Source organism: Aptenodytes patagonicus, chromosome 4, assembly GCF_965638725.1.
Source record: "Aptenodytes patagonicus chromosome 4, bAptPat1.pri.cur, whole genome shotgun sequence".
NCBI classification, from domain to species: domain Eukaryota; kingdom Metazoa; phylum Chordata; class Aves; order Sphenisciformes; family Spheniscidae; genus Aptenodytes; species Aptenodytes patagonicus.
This window is the reverse complement of record NC_134952.1, coordinates 52,532,744-52,550,806: the sequence shown is the minus strand read 5'-3', so window position 1 is coordinate 52,550,806 and position 18,063 is coordinate 52,532,744. Positions and strand designations below refer to the sequence as shown.

General features: G+C 42.8%; 1 protein-coding gene across 1 annotated transcript in view; it reads left to right on the top strand.

Annotated features, from left to right (window-relative positions):
• Nucleotides 1-10,078: 10,078 nt before the first annotated feature.
• SNCA (synuclein alpha) overlaps nucleotides 10,079-18,063 on the top strand; it is a 70,895-nt gene continuing 62,910 nt past the window's right edge. Inside the window, exons 1-2 of the mRNA XM_076336756.1 lie at nucleotides 10,079-10,360; nucleotides 12,174-12,319. Coding sequence (XP_076192871.1) covers nucleotides 12,199-12,319 — 121 coding nt within the window. The 5' untranslated portion in view covers nucleotides 10,079-10,360; nucleotides 12,174-12,198. The remainder of the gene's footprint in view (nucleotides 10,361-12,173; nucleotides 12,320-18,063) is intronic.

The window sequence follows — 18,063 nt, the reverse complement described above, 5'->3', positions numbered from 1 at the left end:
TATTTTTTTTTAAATCACAATTGTATTAGGGGAGATTCATCTCAGTGCATCTACATTACTGGTTTAGATCAGATCAGGAGAGTACTTTTGAAGCAGACCTCCCACTCTGTCTGACTTACTGGTTTGCATCACAGACCAGTCTCAGAGTATGCAAACTTTTCCTTTTGGATGAAAATAAATTGGAAGCTGTGCTCATTCCACTCATGGGTATCCTGTCCATGGGACCAAATTAGAACTACTGTAGAACACCTTTGTTCCAAAAGTGTTCTAGATGCTCTAGATGTTCCACTCTAGAACATCTTTGTTCCAAATATATATCTTATGGACTCTGGGTCCTAGCACCAATTTGTTTCTACAGATCTTTCCTTACAATACCATACTGCTTCTAAGTGTAGACATGGCCCAAGAAAACTGTGTCAGGAAGACCTTCTAGAAGGCAGAAGGAGATTGCAACTTCTCTTGTGGAGCTACTGACCGTTAAGGGAGAGAAGGTCCTATGGCAGGGTCATACAGCACCACCTGGAGCCAGAAGCCCGTAGCTCACAGACTGTGGAACTGCTCTGAAGAGCTCAGAGCAGCCAACAGGCCTCAGGTGGGGCTGAAGAACTTCACAAGGACCAGAGGTGAATGTGCAGGGCTTGCTTGCTGCAGCTCAGAAAGACACCGAGTTAATCTGAAAGCAAGTCTGGAAGCAAGAGTTGCTGCCAGAACATGGCAATCAGGGAGTAAGTCGAGTATAAACTATTTTTATTTTCTGTTGGGCTAATTGGTTGGGCTAATCTAATTGGGCTTCACTAGTAAGTTGGGTTTACTTGCCTAGATTTTATTCAGGTCATACCCGGCTTTTTGAACGTTTTGATCTTCTTTAGGGAGCTTCTTTAGGGAAAGGGACAAGGCAGATCCACCTCAAAGCTTTGGTTGACTCAGTGTCTCATACCAGGCCATGTGTAAAGTTAGTTCTGTGGTCCCTGCAAGGAACCAATCTTCCACAGAGCTGGACTAAATGGTAGCCCCAGTCAGACAGGTAAAGTCAAATGAAGATCACTGAAGTCAAAAGCATGCGAGGATGGTTTTCGGTAACTACACACTAGATGTGTCAAAACTGCAAAATTATAACATTGTGTTGAGAAGTTCCTGGATGGGAGCAATATAGCTGACTTGTGGAAAATGTTGAAGACACTGGAAATGCTGTTCTCAGGCTGAGATGGCTTAATGAAGTGTCAAGGTCTCATTTTCTCATTGATGCTGTTAGTACCTCACTGCACAGATGACCCTCACAGAGTGAATGCTATATTATCCACAACAGACAAAAGTAGCAGTGACTGAAACACAATCGTTTAAAATCACTAAATGGAAATATAATACTCACCATTTCTTTAAGGTGTTCAGCACACTGATTTTAAGTGAAAAAAATTAAAGTTCATTTAGGAAGCTGAATGTTCAATTTAAAAGTATGTCATCAGACAAATTTCAAACTGAAACACAAGCTTGCTGATGATGGGGAATGCCTTTCTTTAGCAGAGCATTCAAGCTAGTCATAGAATAATGAAAGCTGCATTTGGGTCATGAATAGCAAGAGGAAATTCTTTACAATTCCAATTTATGCCCATTTCAAGTAGTACTGAAAGAGTCTAATATTTCGAGGGAGTTTCATAAGTACTTAGTAACATGGTTATGAGGATGCCGGCAGAAGATAGTACTGATGAGTATATGTCACAGGTACAAACAATTTACTGCTTGGTTAGACATTAGCAGTAAATAATAATTATTAACAATTGATTAACATTGAAAACACATTAGCCTTTTATAAGTGGTTTATATACAAAAGCTTAATGTAGATTGTAGCCAAAACATATAAACTATTACCTGTGAGACGGCCCTGATTAGGCACAACAGCAATTAGCTTCTGCTGCTCCTAACCGGAACAGCACTGTGCCTGATGGCACGGAAAGGAAGAAGGTATTGAATGGGTTTGTGTGTGGTGTACAAGAGGATGCATCAAGTTCAATGCATCTTGACACAGACATTTTTGAGCAACGGCATAACCAGGAATCTTTTAATTATACAACAAATCAGATCAGTCTCTTTCAGAGAAGCCTGAAACTGCGGCAACAAAGGCAGCCTCTTGTGGTGCGTTAGCCACAGGTTGAACACATGCAGACCTTGGCTGCAAACAGCAGAGAAGATTACAGTGAAAGCTGAAGAGAAACAATCCACTCCATATTCCAAGTTCACCGCTAAAAAAGCTACAGGGATGCTAAACTCTCATTTCACAGGGCACTTGGTACCTAGGCAGGCAGTGATCTGTGATTATCGGTTACTGTGAATGGTTCACCTGTTTCATTCTCACTACTCCTTCTCACATCCTTCATCTGTGCTTTATTTCCCTGTTTGTATCTTGTCATGAAACCAAGATAATAAGCCCTTTGAGCAAAGAATATTGTCTGATCATGGCTGTAAAACATCAAGCACAACGGGGCATTCATCAGCAGTTATGAATGCTAATAAGAAGTGAATGCAAAAATATATTGATAGGGAAAACAAATTTAACTCTGAAAAGACTTTGAATATCTGCTATAGATTAGGACCATGAGGAGCGGATAAACTCCTGGGATACTGGTTCTGCTCAAGTTCTGCATCTGTGTTTCAAAACACAAAAGGAAACCTGCCTAGGGAAAAATGCAGATGCCCAATATGAAAGCAGACCAGTCTTTTAGGATGTTTTTCCTGGAGATACAGGGAACTGACTACTTCTTTTAAAAAAGAAGATTCAGCTGTTTCAGGCAAGATCATTTGGATTTCTTACACAGAGCACATAGCAGGGGAGGGACTACTGAGGTGTCTGAGCCACAACATTGCCTTCAGGACAGTGCAAAGCCTTAACTGTCCAAATGAAAAAGCCTATTTAGATAATCTAAATCAGTAGCCCTATTTTGGGGGGCAACCGATTTTGGGCTGTTACAGGCAACAATGCTGAAATCTGCCCACTTGTTTAGCTGCTTTGGGTGACTGACTTCACTCACCCAAGCATTAAAATCTGAATCTCTCTCTGTCTGACAGTGAGTTGCCTTAGGGTCACTGATGGTAGGAACAGCCTGGGAAGCAAGCACTCCTACGGCTGGGACTTAGGAACTTTTATCCTAGTAGAGGTAGGACGTGATTGCTGTAACTCTGACCTTGCTGGCTTGGGGCATTTAAAATGACCTGGTCGTCTGACAGCTTGTAGGCTTTGGCAAATACAGCTTCTACTCTGACTTTGACAAATGCAATCTTTTTCCAGTATCCCCTCAATAAACTGCTGGAGAAATAATTTTCCTAGCACACTGCTTCCACCATGTCACCTCTCTTTTTGCGTGTCCTCACTGTCCCTTCTTTTTCCTGGACAGCACACCTCAAGGCTTCCTGTGGCCTGTCCTTACCCAACCGACCACCTCCTGTCTGCTGCCAACATGCCAGTTCTTGCCTCCCTTCTGCCAGGTTCCTGTGCCATCTGACCATTAATGATCGTTTGAAAACGTTTCATGCCCTCTCCCCCATCGAACTTCATGCACGAAAAGTCATTCTCCAGAAACTTCTACTTAGCCCACTGACAACTTGCAATTCCTTTCTTGACAAAGCCCTCATTGAGATGCCTACGCAAATTTGACTTGAGTTTGACTGTGGCCTTTCGTTGTGACTACTGCCACCACATTTGCTGCTTTGTCCTCCCTTTGTCCCTTACCTAATTAACTTGTCCCTTACTTAAGTGATCTTTCTAGTCTTTTTCTCCTGCCTCCTGGGAGTCACTGCAAATGCGAATGCTTCAAGCTGCTTGTGAATTGAAACAAATTGGAGACCCTAACAGAAATTAAATGTTTCTGAGGTAGGTTTTTTTCCAAGATCTAAGCTTGAGGCGGTAACTGGAATGGTAATTTAAATTAAATTAATTTACAGGTACATTTATTTTGTGCATGAATATGAGGAAAAATATTCTTTTTTTTCTATTGATTGTCTACATTGCCCAAGCCTGAGTATACTTCCCCTTTTGAAGAAATCTGAAACGGCTCTGAACAGTCACCCTCTGCCCTGCTTAGTGCTGCATATAGATAGATCTTAATAGCCCAGGTGTTGCCTTAAAATTAAGAATTTTAAATCAAGACAAGTGCCTAAATGTTTTGTGGCAATAAAAACATAGACAAGAAGGTACAGGCCTGTGGGTTGGATAGGATAGGATTCCAATAAGTGATTCCGTGTAACAAATGATGGAGCCAAAGAAACGGGAACAGATAATATATGTTCTTATACAGACATTTCCTTTGTCATTCTTGGTTCCCCCGATTCAATCTCTGGTTTGATGTCAGCATGAATGGGAGTTGAATTGGATCTGTAGTTGGCGTTACAAAAAAAGCGCTGGCAACTGATGACTGTGTCATGAGTTTTTGGTGATTGGAGTGGCACCAGCAACCAATATCTAAGGGACCTACTTGGCTGGGAAGCTTGCCTGTTGGAATCAGAGAAATGAGAAAGGAATGATGTGTTGCCTTTTCCAGAGAAGACTTTAGGTTTTCCCTATGGGTTAATATGGCAAAACATAATAAAACAAACTATGTAGTCTTTACGTACTTGTTCCGTATATCATTGTTTATACATATATTTTTTGTACACGCTGAATGTTCAAAAAGGGAATCTCCTTTTTGTGCAGCAAATGTTGGTGAACATCAGATACAGAGAACTGTTGTTTTTATTAAATGCATCAGATAACAGACTTCTAGCAATAAAGCAAACTTGTTCACAAGCAACATGAAAAACAAAAATTTCTGTGTGAAGATGCAGTCATGTGTTTGGATTGCTCATATGCTTATCACCTCTGGATTATTATACCTCTGTCGGCAAAAGTGGGATCTGAGTGAAAACTGTGACTTTTCTTTTGTGTGATGTCTACTTTCCCTTAGAAATTGTAGAAAGAAGACGGTTTGATAGAATGAAGTATGCTCCTGTCTGGGTTTGGCACTTGTTTAAACAGTTTGCTGTTAACTGACTTTAGTATCTAATTAAAGCTGCTGCCTTCCTGGTGTATCACTTGAGAAATGCTGCCATCCAGGTAATTAACGTGCTGTGCCTTCACTGGCTCCGATACCTGTATTTGCAGCAGGCTACTTTAGAGCATGCAGTCTTATCACTGACCCTGGAGACATCCGGTGCTGACCTCTCACTCAAGCAGGATTTGGGACAAGACACAGACATCAGACCTGGCCCTGCATGACGATTCCCACTTTTCTAGCATTAGCATTTTCAGTTATATGAGATACTGCTAACATGTTGCATCACGTGTGAGGAAGATGATTCTTTCTTTCAGTTACAATCAACCCATTGGTGCTGTGTAACGGGAAACATCTTAAAGAACAATCAACACTGATTTTGCCAGGCACCCTTAGGTCAGCCTCATCTGATGTACTGGGCGTCTCTGAGTAGAAACATGCTGCCAGATGGCCTCCTGGGCACTTAAGCTGTTGCTTTTCAGAGTACAGCTTCGCTTACGGTCCCAGGTGCAACAGACAGAGTTGCTTTGCCCTTCAGCACTGAATTTCTAGCCCAGATAAATTAATTAATTTATGAAATGTTACCATTGCCTATGAAAGATGTGATGTCTCTGTAACTTCAGCCTTGACTGCAAGTAAAGGAGGTGAAGGTCTGGCAGGCTTTGCCTGTAACAGAGGTGGTATAAAGCTGTAAGACCCTTCTTTCTGTTGGTTAGAGTTATGTCAAGATTAGTGTAGCTGGGCTGATATTTACCAGGTCAGAGACATACATCAACCTTTTTTAAATATATGTATACATACACACGTGTGTGTATGTGTGTACATACTTCCAACATGGTATTTTGGCATGTATGTCTCTCAATTAAAACATTTTTAATATATATACCTTGTAAATATTCTCTCTCACATATACATATACATATACATATACATATACATATACATATACATATACATATACTAAATCACCCAAAATGGCTGAGCTATGCCTGAGTAGCTTTTGGGGAGAAATCTTATGTTTTACCTATGCTAAACTATTGTGGTGAACGTTTAGTTTGAGAATGTTTATATTGTTCATGTTTGGAAGAAGGAATTTGAGTTTTAGCAACCTCAGTCGAAATATACATGTGGGGTTTTTTCAGATATGCTTTCAGTTCCTGCCTAATTTGTTCAAATGCTAAGACAGGGAAGAAGCCCTCCTTCTTCCGTGATCTCCACCCATGCACCTTTTTCTTGGTTAGGTCTCTGATGCATCCACCTGCACTGGACATGTTCTGGCCTGAAGCTGAACATGGCTTGGCCTGTAGTTTGCAGACATGAGATGGTACATGCTGCACTGTGTGCACCTGAGCGGGGAGCAGGAAGGACTAGACCAGTTGTCTGATCTGACTAGGTCAAATACAAGGGCTGGAACTGCAGAGAAATGAGATTTCTGAGAAAGAACCTGATGCCAGAGAGGAGCAGGTAAATCAGAAGCAGACGAGAAGCAACAAGAATAAAGGCTGGAGCTAGGTCTGGTCATGGAGGTCTATCTCTGTGAAGTGTTCTGTCCGTGCTCTGGTTTTGATCTGAGATGAAGGACTCCGGATGCACAAAGACATCAAGAATGTCGATCTGAATTTCAAACAAACCTGCTTCAGCTCTATTTGTCTCTCTTGTCAATGGTTGCACGGCATGACAGTGGACATCCAGTGACCCAGCCCATAGTCAGCACCCAGTTATATCTATCAAAACAGTTCACGAGCAGAAATGTTTGCAATAGAAATGAATTGGAAATGGCAACTGCTGCATAATAATAAGCAGAATGCTTCCACTGGAAAGCTAACTCTGAAATGATAACTTGCAACTTGATTGCACGAAGGCTTTAATACATGTGCTTAATTTTCAGTTGCGTAAACATCACTGGAAACACCATGCAAGTGAGGCACATACGTGCTCTGGAGTGTTACATTACAACACTTATGAGCATGCTAAGGATTAAGATAATGATGTGCTAAACCTCAGGCTTACCTGTAAGCAAATGAGAGGTCATACTCAACTTTTTTTGAAATTGAGCATGTTTTTGAGTTCTCAGGAATTGCTCATGCACACAGGTAATTACAGCATGGTCAGTGATGACAGCAATGGCCCACAGAGGGACCTGAGTGGGAACAGATATGCAAACGTTGTGATGCAAGAGTCTATGAAAATGGTCTGAACTCCCAGTTGCCTCTAAAGCAATGCACGTAGTAAATTGTTCTGTAAGAAATCCAAAGACTGAAATATATTTGCATAAAAATTGCACTCTTTCACACAGTTAACGGATTTATGAAATTAAGACCATTTTCAGATTATCGGCAATCAGTAGAAAGACCCTGCAGCGGAATAATCAGTGTTACCTGTGAATAGCCTGCCCTAAGACAGCTTCCTTTCATACTGCAGCTTTTCAGGTTTTCAAAGGTACCTTTCTCCTGAGTAACATCACCTATCAGTTCTGTGGTAACAGAGAAAGCCTGTGTGAGTCACTCTTTGAATAAACGGCGGAAAGCTTTCAATTTAGTGTGTAGTGTTCAAGGGGAACACCTTTCCAGTGTTTCCACATGAAGAGTTTTACATTTGAATTTTTTAACCTGAAGACAGTAAATTCTCATCAGTTTTACTCTGCAACATTGTTCAATTGTCAATAATTGTTCTTTTCATAGTGATAAAGTAGATTTACTTGATCACTAGCAACTAAACCAATAAGTTAGCCTGCAACGCAAGGTGGATTGAAGGAGTTTTTATTAATGCTTAATTGATTTTTGCTCTAGATGCTCATGCAAAGTAAACAGTGTCATTAAATAAAGATTTGTTTAAAATGCGATCAGTGGGCAATCTGCTTGCTACTATCCTTTCTTCAGACAGGAAAGGCTTCAGGGGAGAACTTACTGTGATACTAATAGTACTGAGGAGACGACCTAAAAAAAAAAACCACCCAGCTGTTGTAGACAATGTGGTTTAAATAGGAATTACCTTGGAGATGCAATGCTAATTCCCTACCATATTTAATTCTGTTTTCCACTTAAGTCCCATCCATTTTCAGAATGAAGAATTTGTTGTGTCAACGTTCGTACTCTATTTTTTTTTCTTTCTGTGCCTCTTGCCCTCTGATTTAGAATTTAACAGCTGCCTATTTTGAATGCTACAGCTGAAATTTTAAGCTTTATTTCTGCTGTGGTAACTGATCCCTCTTGCCTTTACCTCTCTATTTCTAGCTGCATGATTTTATTAACCGACAAGCTGTTACTTCGTTTAACAGCAGAACATAATGCCTTCCTTTGATAAACACAAGGCAAAAAAACAACCCTTGCAAAAGCTAGGAGTTGCAAACATCTGAGCTCTTCTTTGTAAAGTTTTCAGAAATAGAGCCATAAATATACAAGAATATTTATCGTACTAGATTCTCTGTTATTGCTAACATAATTAAGTAAGTCTATCCAGATTTATATCAGCATAATAAAAAGCAACATTTCATGCCCACAGTTGCTTGCAGGCTAGAGAAACAAAAGGCTTCTTTAAATCCAGAAGATAATACTTGCATAAGGAGTGCAGTATTCACTTTAATTCTAATTTGGGGTCTAAGTTTACTGGCCTGGGTAGTAGAGAATGACTGAGGGAGGGGCTTTCAATGAGCCAATTTATATACTAAGGTATATAAATTGCTGGGCCAGTTAACAACATGTGGAAAGAATATGATTTTTTATTCACTTTGATTTACTGTCTGAAGCTATACCTATTTTCCTCCCCCCCAAATTGGGAGGGAATAGAAATACCACATCTAGTTCTTGCACTACTAAGTATGAATGTGCTGCACGGGATGAATGAGATGAGGCACCTTACGTAATTTAATTCCTGGGGTCCTTTTTTTTTTTTTAAAGGCTTTTCTTGAGGGCAGAATTATGAGGGAATGATTTGTATTCCCAGTCCAAACCTTCTTACACAAAGAAATAAAATATATTGCCGAATGCTTGGTTGATTAAAACTAGTAGTGAAATGAACCAAAGGAAAGTTTACCAAACAGTATAGATATATTAAGGCTTATGAAGAAACCTGAGAAGAGGAAGACTGCACTATGTGTTCAGAATGAAAACAAAACCAGGGATGCATCAGCTGTCTGCACGAGATGATGGATAAAAGATGCTCCTTGCAGCTCACAACCTTTTATCTCAACTATACCATGTTGTTTCTCCTTTTGGAGTGCAATAAAAAACAAACTGTTTCTGTAGGTCTTGCAGGATTTTATACAGCATATGAACTGATGTACTGAAGCTGAAGGTCCATCTGTTCTAATGCCTTGTCTCCTACTGGTCTTGGCTTTTCATGCCTAAATTCTGCTACCAAAATAGAGAAGTTTGATAGCTTTCCCTTTCTGGGGAAAAAGTGACTTCTGTGCATCAGGTTAAGATTTGAATAGCAGAGGCCATGGAGTATATGGTGGAGGGTGCTAGTAGAGGTGTAGAGGTGGGGCAAATCTGGCAGGAGTGAGACGGTGCTTCTCATAGTGTTCCTGATTTGGGATGAAGACTTTTTTTTGGTGTGCAATAGGGTTAAGACTCAAATTACAGCTGCAAGAGCATCACCTCCCACACTTAAAAATGAGCTGGGATCATGCACCTTGTGAGAACACTGACATTGAGCTCCAGTCACTTAGGGCAGAAGATTTCAGAAGTAGAAGAAAAAGCAATTAGATGCTTGGAGAGATTTTCTAAGGCTTTAGTGAAGTGAAACGTAGGTGTACTGCAGTCACCATCAACAGCTTCCTTACGCTTCTTCTAAGATGTGGTGCTCCAGCGTTTTGGGCGAGCGCTGGGTGTGGGGAGTCACAGGGGGACCAAGTCGCCTGGTCTCCCTTTTACTCTTGCCCCTCTCTTGGTCTGCGTCGAAGGAACAAGTGCTCCCAGTTTATCACGCCTCCCACTTCGCTCCCACGGAGGACACGAGGGGGTGGGCGCAGGAGGCCGGGCGGGGGGCGCAGCCCCTCCGCGCAAACCCCAGCACGGGGTGGGCCGGGAGAAGGCGGGTGAGCGTGGCGGGAGCCTCCCTGCCTCCCTCCGCTCCTCCTTCCCTCCATCCCTCCCTCCCGCGGCGCATCCTCTCTCCACCCCTCGCCCTTGCCTCTCCCTCACACTCGCCGCCTGCGGGGCTGCCGTCGGGGGTGGCGCCAGCAGACCCGGCCCGCTCTCCCCCGCCTCGGGGATGTGCTGAGAAGGGGCAGCTCCCCTCGGGCCCCTCCGCGCGTCGCCCTCCGCCTCCCCGTCCCCCCCCCCCCACCGCCCCACGCCTCCTCGGAACGGGTCGGTCGCCGGTGGCGGAGGAGCCCGGCGGTAAGTGGCGGGGCGGGGTGGGCGCCGTCTCCGGCGGCGGCCGGAGGCGCGGGGGCCGCTCGGCTCCGCGGCGGGGCGGCGGCGGCCCCCCGGGGCGCTCCGGGCTCGGTGCGGGAGCGGCGCGGCGGGCGTGAACGGCTCTGCTCCGTGTCGGTGCTGCCGAGGGCTGGGCTTTCTATGTCTGTGTAGCCATAGGGGTGCGTGTGTGTGTATATATACATACACATACAATTATACAGATATAAAATATCTGAAATGTTTTATACATATATATTTCCTGTTGAACGTCCTCTTGTGGGCGGGGGGGGGGGCGGTGGGGGCGGAGAAGCCGGGCGCTGTGGCCGCCTTGTGCCGACGGCGTGTCAGCTGGAGCCTGTGGATGCCCATACGGTCGCGTCGCCCTGCCCTCCTCGGTAGGCGCCTCTCTCTATATATATGCATATATATGGTCACGACGCCCTGCCCTCTCCCTCCCTCTGCAGGTGCCTGTGTATTGTTTGATATACATCCGCGCCGCCCGCCCGCGGTCCACAGGTGCCCCCGCACCTGGTCGCGGTGCCGCCCCCCGCCTGGGGACAGGCCTGGGGACCCCCTTGGTGGAGGAGCCGGAGGGTCCCGCGGGCTGGCGCCTGCCTCCCCCCGTCTCTGTGTGTGTAAGGCACACCGCCCCCCCCCCCCCCCCCCCCCCCCCAGCCCCAAGGTGACAGGTACTGTAGGCAGTTTGGCTGGAGCACAAATACTGCCTTTCTTCACACGCTCATCACGAGTTAGTAGAAAGCTGCAGCAGCCCAGATGCCTTCCTAGACATCCACTCCTCCTACTCAGCCTCCGGCAGAGAAAAGAAAATAACAGGCAGCGCTTCTTTCTGTGTGGGTGGAGGAAGAGAAAGGACTATCAATAACGGATTCGTTGAAGGGACCCTGACTTCTTGGTTTTAATTACTATTTTAGTAGTTTCAGTGTAGCGCTGGGTTGTATCGCTGCCATAGAACTTGCTTGGTAGCTTTAGTGCAGTGCTTTTAAAATCCTGCATTCTTGCTTTTGCTTTTTAGTAAAATGTTTTCTCAGTCCTGATAAATGCAAAGAACCCATTCGGTAGAACTCAATTTCCAGAAGAGTGACGTGGACTGTGCACAAAATGCTGGACTACTGGAAAAGCAGCATTTTCTATTTGCTCCAGTCCTTCTGGGTTGTAATGGCAGTTTCTTATAACAAGTGGACATTTGTCATTTAGAAGGTGGTTGGGTTTTTGTTTTGTTTTGTTTTTTTTTCTTTTGAAGTTGCTAGTGTTTCTTTAAGATGGCTTTTTTCCTCTGGAGGAGAGGTGGAGTATCATCAAATCATGGGGCTAAATCTTGCAATCAGCACATGAACAGAACTGTCCTTTGGAGGAAATGATGCCTTGGTAGGCAAGGAAGGGACTTGTATCAATGAGTCCATCTTCCAACCAGAGCTGTGTTATCAGCAACCTCTCTGTAGGATTCGGTGGAAACAGGATCCCCAGGCTTTTCTTGGATTGAGGGAACTGGTCTTGCAGCACTGTTTAACTTGCTGTGTATGGCAGCACGTGAGAAAATGTAAAGGTGATTCATGTAACCGTATCCCTGAAATACTGAGTGCAACCTCACATACAAGAGAGTTGTTTGTGTATTGCTAATAGAGATGTGGATGAAAGCTACATAATATGGGGGTATAAATAATATAATTTTTAAGTAATTGTGATCCCATTCAGTTTGAATGAAGTTTTCTTCCCTTTCTGGGATAAAAAGCTGAAAAAAATCTTACTGAAAGTGTACTGTCTTTTTCTTCTCTAGAGCTGTGTGAATAAATTCTTCAGCCATGGATGTGTTCATGAAAGGACTTTCCAAGGCAAAGGAGGGAGTCGTAGCAGCAGCAGAAAAAACCAAGCAGGGTGTGGCAGAAGCGGCAGGAAAGACGAAAGAGGGCGTCCTCTATGTGGGTAGGTGGGCAGCAGAGATCACGCTGCTGGTCGGTGTGCTCTGACATTCACTGCTGGATCCTCATCAGACCTATTCTTCTGCAAAAAAAATATGTAGTCACTCATAGGAGACCATTGCAAAACAAACGAGGAGAGTTGTGCCCTCCTGAGCTCCAGTTCTTTGAAGCCAAATGTGGGTTCTTCCATCACTGCGTTGTGCTGGCCATGCATGACTGCTCTGTAGAGCCACATGTGTAATGCCATACTGAACAAGGTCGTGTTGTAGGAGGTGCCTTACAGTACAGGTCACTAGCTGGCACTCTGTTCAAGAAGTTTGCTAGGTTAAGGCTGAAGGGGTAGTTGGTACAGTAAAAATAAATTTAAAAAGATCATGTAAAAGCTGAAGTGGAAGGTAGCTTCACAGCATCCCATAGAACACGTGGGTTTTAAGTGGGATTTTAACAGAAGAAACTTGAGAGGTTAATTCAGGAACTGAGCATAAGCCATGCTGACTGCTTGGCATGTCGACAGTAACATTTTGTATGGCAAAGTGTCATCCTCTCATCTTTTGAAATTAACTTCATGTTCTGTACTTACTATTGCATATCCGTAGCAGATATTTCCCATGACTTCTCAAAGAAGAGCCACTACAGTTAATGAGGTAGGGCAGGTAGACCCCAAGGTCGCAAAGCAGTTGTTAAGTGACTTATCTAGGCCACACAAGAGTCTTGCACAGAGCCAGGGATAAAATTCTTTTCAAATCCCAGATCAGTACTTTGATTGTGCAATCATCATCTTCACTGAGCAATTACCGGGCTTTAGAGGACTATCTTGCAAATGCGACCATGAAAAATTCACAGGAAAAGAATCTGCCAAGACCATATGAATAAGTTGTTGTTTAAAAAAAAAAAATATGGATCTCTTTCTGCTATTCATCAAATAAAGTTGGTCTATAAAAGAATGGAGAGGAAAAGATACTCTTTTCTGTAGGTCCTTTCTTTTTTGCTGATTTTGTAGCAGGTCAATTCTGTAATGGTCGCTGTGTGTACCTAGGGGGATGTGCACAGATACCAAAGAGAAGTGAAACAGAGTTGAAAACTAGAGGCATTTTCTTTTAAATGGGAGCACTGAGGTCTCTGCAATTCTGATGTCTTTTCAGGATTCCCTTTGCCCTTGCAGGCTAGTGCCAGTCCGTAACAATTTATTTCTGCTCCAGATAGTTTGGACTACTCATTTGGAATACACTTTTCTTCTGCTGAGCCATAGCAAAGCTCGGTGCTCTCGCCAACAGAGATGGCAGTCATTTTGAAAACTAATTGTAAGATGAGTCTATTTTAAAATGAGCGTCTGCTCATTTTCAGTGTATCAAAATAGATGTTCTTTCACTGTACGTTGTGCTTGATTTCAGAGTTATTTTTCAGGGGTAGGGCTTTCTTTTTTTATTTTCTTTTCTTGTAGTTCCTCATCATGCTTCTAGAGTCATTGATTTATTTGTATTAGAAACCTGCATTGTATGCTGAATTAATCTTTGTGTCTGACCTGTTCTCCAGGCCATAATAATATTTGAACCTAGTTCTGCTCCCAAAGGCAACAGATTTCCTATTGTCTTCAGAGACGCTTTTGCTGAGGTTGAACTTTGGAGGGCAGGCTCGCTATTTATTTCAAGAATAAAATACTGAGGACAGCGGAGCCCTGAGCCGTGATAGGGACCCGTGCATATGACTGTAGTAATGGTGAAGGATCTTTCCCACAGCAGATGCCTGCTTTGCAGGGGGAAAGAGCTATATGCACGGTTGCAGTCGTGCAGGTAAAAAAGCCCTTGGTTGGAAGCTGTCTCCGGGAGCTCTGGCAGCTCATGTGTCTGGGTGTGTGCCTGCCCATACCTGCTTGTAGGGAGCCACAGTTTCCCCAGCTGAAGTTTGAACAGGATCGATCAGGGTAAGGGGGAAATGAGGAGCTGGGTATTTCTCTGTCTACTTCCCAACCACACAGCAGGGGTGGCTCTTCTCCTGAGCAGCATGAGCAAAGGCTGGTGCGATAATCTCTCGGTTCTGTAGGTTGATAACGCTTGCAATGCAAAAGGTGGTGAAACTCCTTTATGAGCAGAGGAGAGGAGCAGCACACTGCATTAGAGCTCCTGAAGGTTTTTCTCTCCCTTTCTCTGTAGCTGGGTTTTCAGATATGAGTTTCACAGCCAGATTATGCTGTGAAAGCTGCCTGACATCTTGCAAACAAGAACCTAACAACACTGGGCTGAGAGGGACCTGTTTATCGTTTTTGGTTTCGGCAGTCAGCTCCACAACATTCAGCCTTCCATTGCTGTTGGAGAATTAATAAGATGCAAAGTCTTTGGTCCAGATCCCCTAGGTGATATAGTCTCCACTATGAAATCAGTGGAATTTAAGTAAATATTGAAAGCATCTGGACCTTTCTGTCCAGGTTGCCGTTAGCTATAATGGGAAAGATTGTAACATAATTCTACCTGGTAAGAGTTCTGTTAACAAAAGCTACTGCTTGGGATGAAATGTGGTGGTTGTAACTTATTTCTTCTTTCCTTCTTTTTTTTTTTTTGGCACAAGAAAAGTTCCCTTTGGCACAGGGGAAAACTTAGAGCTGAGGGAGAGTGGCGTGTTGGAGGATTAACTGGGGATTTTTTCCCCTCTCTATGCTGAAGTCTGTTCTTTCTTCCCTCAGTCCACTGTCTTTGTCCTGCTTTTTAATACCCCAGATACTGTTCAATACAGTCTGTATATTTTTATGCTTTCAGTTATTTTTTCTCTAAATTCCTCTGCTGATGTACTTCAGCATTGGCCAGCTGAAATCAGTGGCTCTGTCTTGACTCATACAAGCACAGCATCAGAACCTTTCCCTATGTGTCAAAGAATGGCCTGATCACTAATTAGGAAGGAGGACTGACACTCAGCAGTCTTGGGCTGCGTCGTGTATGCCAAAAATTTAAAACTGGGTCTCTATGTGTCCTTCAAGAGCTGTCGGTGTGAAGCAGTGAGGAAACGAGTGGCAATACTTACCCCCATTCGCTTTGAAACCAGGAACTGAGAGCAAGAAGGATGCCCTTGCATGCTTTCAGCGATGTACTGCTCAAGAGTACCTCTGAGCTCTGTGTTGCTACCAGGGAGCTGAAGTTTTTGCTCAATTGACTCTTGAGTGCACGTTCAGTGTTCAGGAATGGAAGTTTCCAGTCTGATCATTTTTGATGTGTTATACCCTAGCAGAACAAAGGAATAGTTTATCAGGAGTGGGGTGGCTAGTGGATGAGTTGTTCACTACTCCCTGTGCTTAGCTGGCACATGGCCTTAGAGTAGAACAGTGCAGTCGTGACCTATTTGGCAAGACCATCCAAATTCCCCTGCTGCACTCTTTTGTCATAAGGTTTCTTATTTTCCTTTGGTAATAGAAAAGCCAGCGGAGTAGTGAAGGGACGTGAAGTCCATCTGGTGGAATAATGGGGCTTCAGCACTTGGGAGCAAGTGTTTTCCTTAGGTGATGATTTCTTCTTCCCCTAATTTGGGCTTATGTCTCCCTGTCTTTAACCATCTCTTACTAAGTGACCTGAATCTCAAGGAGGGCTTGCTTGGAATAGTCTGTTTGTCTCTCAAAAAGCCCAGAAATTAGTATATTGCCAAACTGCTGATATCACTGTCATTATTCCAAAAGGAAAGTGAATGATAATAAATAATGAAGAGAGTCTATTGTATTTTTTTTTAATAATTACACAAAGGTAAAAAATTCTGGTTTTGGCTTCTCCCTCCCCTCGCATAAATATGTATTATAGCAAGGAAAAGTAGCATTACCATGTACTACTATTGCTTCTGCATCACCTAAGTAGTGTAGGTCAGTGTTAGGTTCCTTGGTCTTTTTATTATCCCTACTCTGATTCCTCCGTTCCGTCTCTTACGCAGGGTATAATGAGCAAGATTATTGATGTTTTGGGAATGCCAGAATGAAAGGCAACTAGTTTCTCTCAGAAACAATGTGGATGACCAGCTTTCCTTCATTGCCAGCCAGAAGTCGTTCTACAGAATTCAACTGTTGTATTTATAGGCCTGTTCCGGCAGATCCTATTGTACTTCTAGATCCTGTTGTAGCTGTGACTGCAGAAACAGCTACTTCTATGCAAGTGTGCAGCAGTGGGGGAAATAGTATCGAGCTCTAACACTGCTGTAAGGTCTGGACCACCACTTAGCTGGTTGTTTGCCAATTAATGGATTTGGCTATACATATCTCTGTTCTGTATGTGTCTGTGAGCCGAGCTTTCACTAAAGAAAAGCCTGTCTTTCACTAACAGAAAGAGACTAGCATTTCTATGTTATTTGTGGTTATAGCAATGTTACGTCAGGGTAAGTGAAGTAAGAATCAACTTGCCTATGTCCCTCTGGAGATAGATGCATCACAGAGGTCCTCAGGGAGTTCTGTTATATCATCCATCTCTTACCAGCCCTAGGGAACTGAGTACTTGCTATTCACAGGTTTCCATGTGTTAGTGGCTTGGCTTGCAGACAGTAACTTCAACAAGTGAGTGAGATATTGGCCAGGTCTAACAATACATTTAAAAGCATATGCTTGATGTTAAGTATTCTGATAGACACACTGTAGGCCTGAAATGGTGTTTAGTCTCTTTCCAGAAGTTGGTAGAACCATCATCTGCTTAGATTCCAGCATGAGTTCAAAGTGCTTTGCTTCCCTAGGTCTCATGGTGCCGCAAGATTGAGAACCAAAGTCCTAAAACAAGTCCTTAGACATTAACACCTTGGATTTAATAAAATGGATGATTCTTTCAATGGTAAATATTTTTCACTGAGATAAAACAAGCTTTTTTAAAAGAGAAAATCAGAATGAAGGGGGGAAAAGATTTCTCAGCTGTTTAACCTCTTCATTTGCTAGTTAAAGGAACATGTCATTTTACTTGATGCAACGTTTTTTTCCCTCTTATTTATCATGGATTATTATTCTGCTCTAGCTCATAGATAACAGACCCTTTTCAATGCTGTAATCAATCTGATAGTGCCATAAATACATGGCTTAAGTTCCATAAATTGGCGCTAGCAGCAAGTAAGACATATTGATGAATGAACTTACATTTTATTTCAGTGTTTAATTGTATTATTGTAAAGAATTGTGGACAAAGTTGCTTTCTTTAATATATTTCTGCTCATACATTTTCTTATAATATATTTCTGCTTATATCAGTTTGTATATGGTTTTATACATAGTGTTAAACTAAAATTATATAGATGTTAGAAGTATAAAGTCAGAAGTATAATTTTTGATGTCTCAAGTACTGAATGACATACAGACAAAAAAATTGCATTACAAATAAGGCAATTTCTGTTTTGGTAATAAAAAAAAAGTCATTCTATCTCAGGCAGACTAGGGTAGGATGATAAACTAGGAGCCGTAAACTGTCTCTGTAATGCTTAATTGCACATTGTTAAGCATCGTAGTCCACAGATGAGTACTAATCCCTGAAATGTAGCCAAATTACAAAACCTGACAAGGACAAGTGGAGCTCTGGCAGGGGAAAAGACATGGAGTTATGTTTTCAGCAGCAATACGTGCCAATTTGTTTCTCTTCCCATTGAAGACAGGAGAGATTGTTCCCTTTCATGCAGCGTGGTAAAAAGTCATGATATTTTTACATAGGTGTTCCAGAAATTGGTTTGGTCTTCAGGGTGGCAGAGTTACATTGCTTACACAGGTCTTGTCTTACGTCTCAGTCTAGTGCTAGGTCTAGGTTTCTGTCTGCA